Genomic DNA, 14,316 nt, shown 5'->3' with positions numbered 1-14,316 from the left:
TAATCAAAATATTCTTTTCTATCTAATTAATATTTGACTAATATATACCATATCCCCAGAATTTTTCAATAATTATTTACCCCACCTTGAGGTCCATCTGGATTTCCAAACTCTTCCCAATTTTTCCGGGACTCTTCATCAGTTAAACTAGCATCAAAAGAACAAAATTTAATAGTTAGAAAGCCCCACCTGAAAAAAGTACTCATCTATACTGTAGAGAGCACCTGGGAAGGCACATGAGCATTTCTTTAATTATAGTCAGCTGAATCCAGTGGCATAGGCAGAGCCACATCCTGCAAACATGCTTTGCCAGAGGCAGGAGTGTGATCAGCTTGACCTTCAGCCCAGGTGCCAGGGGGTGGGTTTTGTTATTTAAATCCAGCCAGGCACCAGGAATGAATACGACTCGGGCCCACCCAAGAATGCACATAATCTCCTTTGTCTTGACTTTTAGTAAAACTTCCTGTTTTTTTGCTGTATAAAATAAACACGCTGTATTGGCTCAGGGTCTCTGTCCCTTTCCCTGTCAGAGGACAGTGGTCCCACCCGGCCCCAGCTTTTTCCTTCTATCTCTGTGTCTGTCTCTTTCTTTCATTTTCTCAATCCCCAGCCGCCCCTACTCAGGAACCGGGCCGCTCTCTAGCCGCGTTGGACGCGGAAAAGAGAAATATCCACATATACAAATTCCATTAACCAACCAACTTATTTCTTAAAGATATTAATTTCAGAGAATCAAGGAAAGCTTCTTTGAAATCAGAAAAACAGGAAAGCACAAAATTCTGGATTAACAGAAAATGTCAACTATTGAGCCTTGATACAAATTCCTGGTTGCCCCATGGGTCTTCAAGTTTAGCTACTTAAAGCCAGGAAGTGAAACTTTAAAAGCTAACACATTTTCTGAGAGAAGGCAGGGAGGAGTATAGGTGTCTTTTTTTTTTCTTATATGCTCATACATTTCCAAAATTTCTTCAATGAGCATGCTCACACTTCAGTAACAATATAACCTATTTTCTAAATATAAAATTAATTCATAATAATCCCTCCAAAACTGGTACCATATTCTCAACAACAAAAAAAGAAAAGAAAGACACCTATAAAACTCCATTGCTGTGAAAAAGGTCATTTGCACTGTGCTGAGATCACAATTTTCTTCCTAAACCAGGCAATATGAAGTGACAGAGTGAATATATTTTTTAACATCTAAATATAAATATTACCTATGACCTGGGCAATAGCTAAAGGCACAGACTGAGAGTGGTTTTATTCCAGGTCCCAGCATAGACGGTAAGAAAACATTAAAATAAAATTTTATTTCCTTCAAACACTTCACAATGTTGTTAAGGGGACAAGGCAGAAATACACCAAAAAAAAAAAAATTATTATTATTATTATTAATAAAATAAGAAAGGCTTTCTTGTAGATTAGTTGGCAAAAGATTATGTTTATGTCCAAATCCAATTTTGGTCATATTTCTATTTCCCAGAATATATGTACTTAAGAATCAATGTAGGTTCTATTCAACCAAGTTCCAAGTTGAGAGAATGAAGAAGTACCTTTATAAAACGGCAAAAATTTTCAACAATTTGAAAGTATTTTAAAACTTATTGATTTGATAATTTATAAAAATAAGTATCCTGACATCTCTAGTCCTTATTTAACTGTATCTCTACTTACACTATTTGAACTAAAGTCACAGTAAAATACAGGAGCCAATGGAAAGCATAATTAGAGAGATTTCAAGTTAATAAGGAATGGTGTGCTAAGATTCTTTTCTGTTGAGGGATGTTTCTCAAGAGTTTGCCCTATTATCCTTGCACAACTGTACACCCCACCCAAAGCTTCAGCTATTATTTCTCCCAATATTCTGTCTTCTAACTAGATTCTTTTCCACAAAATAATTATCTCTGTCCCCTCTGCCTTTCTGTTGATGGCAACACAATAAACTGCTCTGTTCTCTATACAATGTCCTCAGATTTTGCAAAATAAAGCACAACTCACATCATAGAAGCACTTGATTTTTAACCTGCAACCATACCTGATTATAATCCTATTAACTCATTCACTAAACCAACTTGTACAACCATTGTGTGATAGTACCATGCTGGATACTCAAATAAAAGGATTCACCAACTTTTTAAAAAGTCAGTGATTTCTTTGCCACTTACTAGTGCTTTAGTATAATACCATTCCTAAGACTTAAAGTACTTAAAAGCTAGGTGATTTGTTAATTCATATATAATAAGTTTAAACAAGCCCAATAATCCTATATAATAGAGGTAATATGCAAAATGACCCTCATGCCCTTGCCATCACAAGATGGCCACCCCCACGTCATCACAAGATGGCCGCCACAAGATGGCCACCTCCACATGGTCACAAGATGGCTGGCAGGAGAGGGCAGTTGGGGGTGACCAGGCCTGCAGGAGAGGGCAGTTGGGGGTGACCAGGCCTGTAGAGGAGGGCAGTTGGGAGGGACCAGGCCTGCAGGGGAAGACAGTTGGGGGTGACCAGGCCTGCAGGGGAGGGCAGTTGGGGGTAATCGGGCCAGCAGGGGAGCAGTTAGGTGTCAATCAGGCTGGCAGGGGAGTGGTTAGGGGGCTACCAGGCTGGCATGCAGAGTGGTTGGGGGCAATCAAGCAGCCAGGTAGGCGAGTGGTTAGGAGCCAGCAGTCCCAGATTGTGAGAGGTATGTCTGACTGCCGGTTTAGGCCCAATCTAAACCAGCAGTCGGACATCCCCCGAGGGGTCCCATATTGGAGAGGGTGCAGGCTGGGCTGAGGGACACCACCCCCCCCCCCGCAAGTGCACGAATTTCATGCAACGGGCCTCTAGTGCTAACATAATGTTTTATAATTCAATGAGAATAAAGTTTCCTAAACATGATTATATCCCTTAACTTTGGAGTTAAAAGATTGTATCATAAATCCAAGTATAAATTTAATGGAATCTGTGCCTCTTTTGCTCTGGAATATATACACATTTAAATACATACATAAAGCCCTGGCCATTGTGGCTCAATTGGTTGGGTGTCATCCTGAGCAACAAAAAGTTGCCAGTTCGATTCCTAGTCAGGGCACATGCCCAGGTTGAAGGCTCCATCCCCAGTAGGAGGCATGCAGGAGGCAGCCGATGGACCTTTCACTCTCACATCACTGTCTCTCTCTCTCTCTCCTTCTCCTTTCCTGTCTCTCTAAAAATCAATAAAAAAGTACATACACACACACACACAGTATACTAGTATCTACTATACTAATTAGACCGGATAGACCAGTCGTCTTCCAGACATCCTTCCAGACAAAGCCACAGTGGCAGGGGCCAAGGCAGAGGCAGTTAGGGGCTATCAGGCCGGCAGGGGAGAGCAGTTAGGAGTGATCAGGCCAGCAGGGGAGCAGTTAGAGGCGATCAGACAGGCAGGCAGAGGTGGTTAGGGGCAATCAGGCAGGCAGGCAGAGAGGTTAGGAGCGATCAGGCAGGCAGGCAGAGGGGTTAGAAGCGATGAAGCCGGCAGGCAGAATGGTTACGGGTGATCAGGCAGGCAGGCAGGCAGGTGAGCAGTTAGGAGCCAGTGGTCCCAGATTGCGAGAGGGATGTCCGACTGCCAGTTTAGGCCCGATCCCACAGGGATTCCTGCAGGATCGGGCCTCAGACATCCCCTGAGGGGTCCTGGATTGGAGAGGGTGCAGACTGGGCTGAGGGACCCCCACCCCGTGCACAAATTTTGGGCACTGGGCCTCTAGTGTGTGTGTGTGTGTGTGTGTGTGTGTGTGTGTGTGTGTGTACATACACACACACACACACACACACACACGCATCTACACTAATAAGAGTAAGATGCAAATTGCCCATACCTTCGCGACGCCCACCAGCCAATCAGGAGTGAGTATACAAATTAACCCAACAAAGATGGCGGGTTAATTCGCATACGCAGGCTCCGAGCAGCCGGGGTCAGGGCGGGATGCTTGCATCGTTGCCATGGTGACAACGCAGGTGTTCCGCACCGCCCCAGCTGCTCTGGGCCTCTGGGCAGCGTGGAAAGGCAGAAAGGCAGCTCCAGGCCAGAGCGAAAAGGCAGCTCCGGCCAGAGCGAAGGACATGCCAGCAGCCAGGGGAAGGAAGGCCCATTCTTGCACGAATCTTCATGCATCGGGCCTTGAGTGTGTGTGTGTGTGTGTGTGTGTGTATAATTCTGTATACAATTGCAAGGACCCCAGATTATAAACCGGATCTAGAGAATGCGTTCACTAAATTATATATTCGTGACCCTGAGTTGGCTATGTAAAGTTAAGTTACATACTCATGTGTACAAACACATGAAAACATATTTTTAAAAATTGAAATAGCTTGAAGGTTACATCTCTGCTGCCCACTTGTTAGAAAGTAGCTTGATCCTAGGTTTTATACCTGAAAGTCAAACCCCAACTGTATCCAGAAGAAAGAACCAGAAAATTGAATAGTTGATCTAATTCCTCAAAAATTAACCAGACCTCCTTTTTTCCTCTAAGTTAAAAATCTGATATGAAGAAATAGGAATGACCCAGCTAGTTTATTATAATGGGCAGAAAAGAAAGAGAAAATATCCTGAATAACCAAAGCAAATTCTAAAAAGCTTTATAGGTCAAAGCCTCTAACTTTTGCATTCCAAAAGCTGCTTCAGTTATACTTAGGCTGCTAGAGTTATATATAAGATGGGAGCTTCAATTCAATCAGTCAGAACTTATATTTAGTAAAATGTACAGTTTTATCAAATCTAGTTATACTTACTTGTACAAGTCACAGATCTCAAAGTCTGGGTCCCATAATCATTTACTTCTCAATTTGTGTGATATAGACCATCAACTAAGACATCTTACATACAAAACATTATATATCTCGATCATGTAACTGAGTTAAAATGAAAGGCCACATTTTATTTTTCTGTACTTTTTAGAATAGTGATACATCATAAAGAGTCAGATTTCCAGTAACCTCAGAACAAACTTGTAAATTTGAACATGTTACAATACCTGAAGACTAAGACAGAAAAAAATAACTGCACTAAAATTAAAACTACGATTAAGTAATATTGTCTATCTGATTTCCTCTGAAATCTTCAGTTCTTCTGAAAACAGCAACTAAATCACTGCAATACTTGCACAATTAGAGTAAATTCTTGGAGACACAATCAAAAAAGGGAAAAAGAAGACACTAATAGAAAGACAGTAATTAGAAGGGCATCAGCTGTGCAGAAAAAAAAAAAAGTGGTATGGACTTCAGATGCTCCTGATTACAAAATCATATTCATATAACAACAAGCAATCCACAGAAAAGGGGGAAGAGGACACACAGTCATTGTATTTTTATTAAGAACATAATAAGATAGTATTTCCCCAACTTTTGTCATTGTTTGTTATTATATCTAAGTATCCTATTATTTACTTATACTAGAGGCCCGGTGCACGTAATTCATGCACAGGGAGGGAGGGGTTCCCTCAGCCCAGCCTGCACCCTCTCCAATCTGGGACCCCTCGAGGAATCCCCTGGGATCGGGCCTAAACGGGCAGTCGGACATCCCTATCACAATCCAGGACTGCTGGCTCCCAACTGCTCGCCTGCCTGCCTTCCTGATTGCCCCTAACCGCTTCTGACTGCCAGCCTGATCAACCCCTAACCACTCCCCTGCCAGCCTGATTGATGCCTAACTGCTCCCCTGCCAGCCTGTTTGCCCCTAACTGCCCTCCCCTGCAGGCCTGGTCACCCCTAACTGCCCTCCCCTGCAGGCCTGGTACCCCCCAAATGCTCTCCCCTGCAGGCCTGGGTCCCCCCCAACTGCCCTCCCCTGCAGGCCTGGTCACCCCTATCTGCCCTCCCCTGCAGGCCTGGTACTCCCCAACTTCTCTCCCCTGCAGGCCTGGGTCCCTCCCAACTGCCTTTCCCTGCAGGCCTGGTAGCCCCCAACTTCCCTCCTCTGCCAGCTTTGTCACCCCTAACTGCCCTCCCCTGCAGGCTTGATCGCCCACAACTGCCCTCCCTTGCAGGCCTGGTCCCTCCCAACTGCCCTCCCCTGCTGGCCATCTTGTGGTGGCCATCTTGTGTCCACATGGGGGCAGGATCTTTGACCACATGGGGGCAGCCATCTTGTGTTGGAGTGATGGTCAATCTGCATATTACTCTTTTACTAGATAGGATAGAGGCCTGGTGCACGGGTGGGGGCCAGCTGGTTTGCCCTAAAGGGTGTCCCGGATCAGGGTGGGGGTTCCCTTGGGGCGTGGGGCGGCCTGGGCAAGGGGCCTGTGGTGGTTTGCAGGCCAGCCACGCCCCCTGGCGACCCAAGCAGAGGCCCTGGTATCTGGGGTTTATCTATCTTCTACAATTGAAACTTTGTAGCCTGGAGCAGAGCCAAGCCTTCTTCTTGCTCCGTGGCAGCAGCCTTTTCTGTTGGGGTTTATGTGTCTTCTATAATTGAAACTTTGTAGCCTTGAGTGGAGGCCTAGGCCGGCAAGGGCAGGTGGAAAGCTTGGCTTCCTCCATCACCGGGGAAACCCAAGCCTCCCTCCTGCTCTCTGTGGCTGTAGCCATCTTGGTTGGGTTTATTTGCATATTCGCTCCTGATTGGCTGGTGGGCGTGGCTTGTGGATGTAGCAAGAGTGGTGGTTAATTTGCATATTACTCTTTTATTAGATAGGATTTTTTAAATTAACTCACAAATTTATCATTAAATCCTCAAAAAACAAACATCTTGTTTGTATTTTACTCTTTAACCTAACATAAGAGCTATGTAGAATATACCTATCACAAGTCCTAAAGAATCCAGCTAACCTTTATCTCTTGTAATAGTAATGCTCAAGGACTAACTACTTCTAATTGTATAAACTCTACCCTGTTTCCCCAAAATTAAACAGGTCTTGTAAAGAATTTAAATGAGACAAGCTACACTGCCCAAACAAGAGAAATAGATCTTGCCTAATTAAAAAAAAATTAGAAATGAAAACGGGAATAAGTATATCCTCTTCTAATTAGGATGCTTAGAAAAAGCTCAATTAACACATCACTACTTAATCTAACCAACTTCATATGGCAAATGCACTACTCTAAGTTACTTAAATTAAGGTTTTAGTTAGATGACCATTTTAGCTCTGCCAGGCAGTTCTATAAATGACAGACTCTGCATATGAGGTCAACATTTAATAAAAGTGTATGACAACTATTTTATTTACTATTTTATTCAAATAGAAAACTATCTTTACCACTCTTAAAAATATGTAATGAGTCCTATGATACTTACGCTGCATAAGCTTTTGCTATCCTCATGAACATAACTTCATCACCCCCTTTATCTGGATGATATTTAAGTGACAGCAAACGATATTGTTTCTTAATTTCTGTTACTGTTGCCCCCTAAAAGGAAAAGGTTTATTTTAGTAAAAAAAAGCACAGTGCTGTAAGAACAAAACCCATCCTATTTTGAACTTAAAATATACAATACTCAATATTTTCAGGAAATGAATTTTTATCCTATATATTTTGTGCCATAAATTCCACCCCATGTACTTTTTAAATAAAAATATACTTATTTTGTCCGATATATTTATTTTATTGAGCACCTACTGTGTGTCATGCAGTACACTAGGCACTGATGATATGAGAATAAAACCATGAACAGCACAGGTTTGAATTGCACAAGTCCATTTATTTATACATGGATTTTTTTGGTATTCGCAGATTTCACATCATGGAATCAATTAACCGCAGACTGAAAATACTGTGAAGGACTACACCAGCCGTGGGCAAACTACAGCCCACGGGCCGGATCCGGCTGTTCTATCCGGTTCTCTTGCTCTCCCCTCCGCTCCTTTACTTTGAATTTATATTAGTTCACACAAACACTCCATCCATGCTTTTGTTCCGGCCCTCCAGTCCAGTTTAAGAACCCATTGTGGCCCTCGAGTCAAAAAGTTTGCCCACCCCTGGACTAGACGCAGGCATCCTCAAACTACGGCCCGCGGGCCACATGCGGCCCACCGAGGACATTTATCCGGCACGCCAGGTGCCGCTGCCTGTCCTGCTTAGCAGCCAACTCATCCCAGGCCCACAGTGCGCATAGGAATTTGTTCATAGTTTTTTTTTAAACTATAGTCCGGCCCTCCAACAGTCTGAGGGACAGTGAACTGGCCCCCTGTTTAAAAAGTCTGAAGACCCCTGGACTAGAGAGTCAAAAGCTATACTCAAATTTTTGACCAGTCAAGAGCAGCACCTCAACCCCCTGCTGTCAGGGGTCACTGTAATGATGTATTTAAATAAAAGTATAGTCACATTTAAATATCAAATGTGACTTGCAGGCCCAGTCACCCCCAACTTCCCTGCAGGCCTGGTCGCCCCCAACTTCCCTCCCCTGCAGGCTTGATCGCCCCCAACTGCCCTCCCCTGCAGGCCTGTTCCACCGCAACTGTCCTTCCCTGCAAGCCCAGTTGCCCCCAACTTCCCTCCTCTGCCAGCCTGGTCACCCCCAACTGCCCTCCCCTGCAGGCCTGGTCCCCCCCAACTGCTCTCCCCTGCAGGCCTGGGTCCCCCCGCAACTGCCCTTCCCCGCAGGCCCGGTCGCCCCAACTTCCCCCCTCTGCCGGCCTGGTCATCCCTAACTGCCCTCTCCTACAGGCTTGATTGCCCCCAATTGCCCTCCCTTGCAGGCCTGGTCCCTCCCAACTGCCCTCCCCTGCTGGCCATCTTGTGGCAGCCATCTTGTGTGTTGGAGTGATGGTCAATTTTCATATTACTCTTTTATTAGATAGGATACTACTTACGGGATCCAAATTTAATACTTCATAAGGATTGTATTCCTGATATTCTCGGTCGGTTTTGGAAACTTTGTACGCAAGGAATAAGAATAATGCCCATCCTGCAAGCAGAATTATTTTCCTGTTTAGAAAAAAGATAAGTGAAGTATAAATAAATACACCTATATGGTTTTCCTTTAAGAGGCATTATGGCAAGATCAAGGCATAAAACAATCTGAAGTGGTCTCATATCACTATGCCACTGACTCAAATTCTAAACTCCTGTTATAGCAAGAACAGTGTCTTTTTCACCTTTGAATTCTCTAGAATATTGTATAATGCCTGGCATTTCATATTCTTAATTACTACTTGCAGAACTGTAGTAATTCTGCAATTCAACTTATTAGTTTATTGGACTATTACATTCAATCAAAATATATTAATATTCAAGAATTCAGTAAACCATTTAATGTAAAAGAGAATTGTTATTGACCTTGCAATAACACTTTTAGAAAGACAAACTGCAGAAAACAATGGGTCAATTGTGCAAAGATGAATAAATAGCCATGTTTATAATGGTAAAACTCTGGAAACAATTTAAGTGTCCTTTTATAGGAAACTAATTAAATAAACAAAGATAGAGCTACACAATGGAACATTTTTTAGCCAATAAAGATATAAAAAAGATGTACATAATAGTTTTTTAAAAGATATAAAATAACATATAATTTGGGGAAAAAAACTAATTTATTCTCTCCAATATGTTCTGTTTAGTGAAAATATTTTAAAGATTATTACCAGTGTTGGAGAGACTAAAGAAAAAAGGAACTCTCACACACTCTATACTCCGAAGGACTATCTGGCAATAAGGTATCGAAAGACCTAAAGAAGTACATACCCTTTTAACTATCCATCTACTTTACTTCAAGAAACTTAAAAGGAAATAAACTAGAGGGTGTCTACAGATATAAATAACAGCAGAAAACATATATGCACATAAATGCCTATCAACAGAGTACTAGACAAATAAATTAACAGTATATCCATACAGTGAAACACTATCTGGCCACTAAAAATTTGTGCAAGGTAGATTATCTACCTTGTGTTATTAAATTAAAAAAACCAACAACACAAAGCTGTATGTACATGTAATATAATCCTATTTTTGTAAATAAGTTTATCGCAAATAAAAATATAGAAAGATAAATCATCTTAATAGTGGTTGTCTTTAAGTGGTGAAATTGAAAGATTTATGAAATATCACAATCTGTTACAATGAATGGAAATTTTTAAACCAAAACAAAAAGAATCATAGAAGGCTTAATCAAAAAAAATTGGGGTGGCCTGTCTTCAAAGACAGAAAGAAAATGTTCCATCTCTCTTGTTAGGAACTTAGCTTTGGAATGAGACTCTAGAATCTAGTTCCAACCCACCTGCTTACCTCTAACATGTTGATTTTTCAAACAAAGTCCCTTAAGCTTGTCCCACCATCATGCTTTTGCTCTCTGGGATCTTTCTACCTAGAATTCCATTTCACATCTCTGCCTATCCAAACGCTATTTCATTCTTCAAAGCTCAACTCAGGTTATTCACCCTCCAAGAAGCAATCTTTGTCAATAGGGAGACTGTAATTACTGTCACAAAAAAGTAGAAACTGTGACTTTCCTTCCTCCTCTGACTTGATGCAAGCTCCTTGAGCCCTGGATATGATCTTAATTCAGTTTTAACTAACTTCAGAATAGCTTAAACAGTTAGCACTGAGATGAAAATTTATTTCCACCTGGTCAAATAATTCTCTATACCTTATTAAGAGCATAATAAATACTGCAAGCTGCTTTGCACACTATCTACAGGCCAAAAGAAGAAAAGGGAGCCCTATCTGAGTGCTCCCACTTTTACCTGGCTATCTAGGGAGAGGTACTTATGAACATAGGCTCTGGAACAAAACTACCAACTAAGGCCAAATCCCAGCTTCACCACTTATTCACCAAGAGATCTTAACAAGTTGCTTAGACCAGTGGTCGGCAAACTCATTAGTCAACAGAGCGGCAAACCGCAGCTCGCGAGCCACGGTTTGCCAACCACTGGCTTAGACTTTTATATCTCAGTTTCCAACTTTTAGGGTAGGTTTGAGAATCAACTGAGTTTAGGTATGTAAAGCACCTAGAAAGTGCTTCAGATATCCTAAATAATCAATTCATACTAGCTATTGGCTGTTATTAGTAACTCCACCCAAATCTCAGTTCAGACCTCATTATTCAGGGACACTTCTCTATGTAGAGCCAGAGATATGAGCCCTTCCTCTACTCCTTCATGGAATCCCCCTTACTAAACTCTATCATCATTATTTGTTTTCTTGACAGCATCCCCCCAAGACTGTAAGTCATTGAAACTTGTCTACTTGTTAATGACAGTATATTGGCACCTAGCATAATACCTGACATACAGAGTAGGTGCACAATAACTACTTATTGAATTGAAATAAAAATAATTTAAAATAGTAATTTTTAACTCAACTCCAAAGTTTGCTAATTACCCCAATATCCAAAAGAACACATGAAAATATACTTTATTCCCACACAAATAACTCCACATTTTCTTTACCAACTCTCCCAACAGGCTAACAAAGGTCAGAAAACAAAGATAAAAAAGGTGAAATTGAAAGCAAGATTTAAAATCAAACAAGGGCAGAAGGAAAAGGAAACAAAACACCTAGGATATGTTATGCCCCTGTTAGATGCTTTACTTGTAGCATCTGGCTCTATAAGCCAAAGGGAGGAGAGCAGAGGCTCAAGACAGAACCCCTCAGGCTGATGAAAAAAATTACCACAACCAATAAAACCATGGCCTAATTTCCCCGAGAGCCAAAGCAAAGGTGGAAACAATAAACTGCATCCTGCTCTGTGACCTATTTTTTTTTAGAAAGCATGTTTGGTTCCTCTAAAAAGATAAGCATTTTCACTACATATAGAGTCAGTAATTAGTTAACTTGTGAAGTTTTGTATTTTTCTTAAGCATACTTTAAAAGTTATTTTGGAAGCAACTTTCAGAAATTAAAGTATTACACAATGACTGCTTAATTTTGCAAGAATACTTCATGGTTAAGTAGCAAAAAAAGTTTGGATGTTTCTGACCTTATCTAAATTGTTACCAGTATCAATGTAACCCTTCCTTACTTGAATATCCTTTAAATCTGTACTTCCAGTTAAGTAAATCAGTTTATTAATCACCGAAGAGAACTTCAGAGTTAGTCTACTGTATTTTTTTCTTGAAAACTAAGGTTTAAATACCTACGAAGTGTTGACCAAAGTCCAGAAAAGAAGAGATTGGTAGGTCAAAAATATTTGCCTTTTAGTTTCACATCACTGAAGAACTCAACACCAAAGCCAAGATTTCCCTCCCTCTACAAAGGAACTAAACCAGGCAAAGTCTTAAAAAACAAAATCTATTTAAACCTCCTGAAGTTACACAAGTAAAAACTATCATCATCATTTTAAACAAGATTAAAACCTGGCCAGCATGGCTCAGTGGGTGAGCGTAGACCTATGAACCAGGAGGTCAAGGTTCAATTCCCAGTCAGGGCACATGCCCAGTTTGCAGACTCCATCCCCAGTGTGAGGGGTGCAGGAGGCAGCTGATCAACGATTCTCTCTCATCATTGATGTTTCGTTCTCTCTCTCTCTCTCTCCCCCCTTCTCTCCCTTCCTCTATAAAATCAATAAAAACTATTTAAAAAGAAATAACTGATTCGACTTTTACTTATTTCCTCTTAGGTTTTCCCCTCCAATCTACTGGATAGATAAATGTAGGCAATTTACAAGATACAGTCTTCTAACAATGGCAACTCTTTCACCTCCTATCAGTCTCATGTATTATTACCTCTAAATTGATGACTTAAGGCAGATGGTCGGCAAACTGCGGCTCACGAGCCGCGGTTTGCCGCTCTGTTGACTAATGAGTTTGCTGACCACTGACCTAGACTCTCGATTCCAATAATTACAGGCTGCTGTTGTTATTTGTGATTAAGCCCCTATCCCAGTGGTCGGCAAACACATTAGTCAAACTCAATTAGTCACTCGCGAGCTGCAGTTTGCCGACCACTGATTAGGGTGAAGATCCAAAGCCTATGCTCTAAACCAGCATATCCCATAGCCTCACAAAATCAAATAGGCCTACTCTAATTAAACATGGTAATGGCCTGTTTAAGCAGATGGGCCTGCCAAAACAAAGGGTAACTAGGTCTCCAATCCACCACTTCTAGCTGTATGATCTCATTCAAGTTACCTCATTTTCTTAGTCTCAGTTTTCTCATCTGAGAAAAAGCAAAAACATCTACCTTGAAGTTAATACAAAACTAATGAGATAACTTATAAAGCCTTAGCACAGCCAAAACCGGTTTGGCTCAGTGGATAGAGCGTCAGCCTGCGGACTGAAAGGTCCCAGGTTCGATTCCGGTCAAGGGCATGTACCTTGGTTGCAGGCACATCCCCAGTAAGGGGCATGCAGGAGGCAGCTGATCGATGTTTCTCTCTCATCGATGTTTCTAACTCTCTATCCCTCTCCCGTCCTCTCTGTAAAAAATCAATAAAATATATTTTTTTAAAAATAAATAATTAAATAATAAAATAAAGCCTTAGCACAGCACCTGGCATACAGTATGTGCTCAATAAACTTTATCACAGCACCTGGCATACAGTATGTGCTCAATAAACTTTATCACATGAAATTCAAACTTGATCATGTCACCTCCCTGCTTTTTTTTATAATCTTTTAAAGATTCCTCTATGTCTTTAAGACAAAAATTCAAATACTGACAAGATGCACAAGGTTTTCCTTTAAGATCTGACTTTTTCTCCCCTTCTCCTTTAAGTCAGAAGCACACTCTCACCTTTGAATTTGTAAAACACTCTGTTCAGACAGCTCTCAAATTTACTATTCACATCTTAACCATCCTAAGGTCACAATTTCTCTACAGATACATATTTTATTCATTATTATACACCTATTTTACATGATACCTAGCAAAAAGTAAACACTAAATATTTTTTTATTGAAACCAATTACTTACTTTATTGTAGGAATAATGTTTGGCTGGGGCTTTAATAATCGTAAACGATACCACATACATCTTCCATATACTTTTCTGATATTCTTTAATCGAATTTGCTCTGTCAAAAACAATAATAAGGTGATAAGTTAAACCATTTTTCACAGTAAAGGCAAAACCAGTGTTAAAACAATACTAACCTTCGTTACCATGCTAATACTTTATTGGCATATGAAAGTATAGCCTACTTAAATAACGTTTAAGAAAATTTCACAAGATAGGTTAAATTTTCTGCAACTTAGAACAAATGATCTATTTGGGAAATTTTATTCAACTACCAGGGAATCATTTTGCATGTGAGACTTAAACACTTCTAATTGAAATATGTAAAAACGAACTTGAACCCAAAATACTTAAGTCATATAATCAGTAATTTCTGAGACATTCTCTCCTCCTTTTCCTTCCAATATAGAAACAATAAAAAGTATAAAGTAGTTGAAGTATGTGGTTTATTAAAGA

At 40.8% G+C, this 14,316-nt stretch overlaps 1 protein-coding gene across 2 annotated transcripts in view; it reads right to left on the bottom strand.

The window, feature by feature from the left end:
* Positions 1 to 14,316, bottom strand: part of SEC63 (SEC63 homolog, protein translocation regulator) — a 78,800-nt gene that overhangs the window by 42,139 nt on the left and 22,345 nt on the right. For both annotated transcript variants that reach the window (XR_013960443.1, XM_080665309.1), the window contains exons 2-5: positions 13,819 to 13,918; positions 8,778 to 8,892; positions 7,262 to 7,374; positions 86 to 147 (exon numbers count right to left, since the gene is read on the bottom strand). Coding sequence is in view for 1 of the 2 variants with exons in the window: in XM_080665309.1 (XP_080521435.1) it covers positions 86 to 147; positions 7,262 to 7,374; positions 8,778 to 8,892; positions 13,819 to 13,918 (390 nt within the window). In the remaining variant the exon portion in view is untranslated. The remainder of the gene's footprint in view (positions 1 to 85; positions 148 to 7,261; positions 7,375 to 8,777; positions 8,893 to 13,818; positions 13,919 to 14,316) is intronic.

The sequence above is a fragment of the Plecotus auritus genome, assembly GCF_963455305.1.
Source record: "Plecotus auritus genome assembly, chromosome: 4".
NCBI lineage: Eukaryota > Metazoa > Chordata > Mammalia > Chiroptera > Vespertilionidae > Plecotus > Plecotus auritus.
The sequence above is the reverse complement of the archived record's forward strand: the minus strand, read 5'-3'. Positions and strand labels throughout refer to the sequence as shown.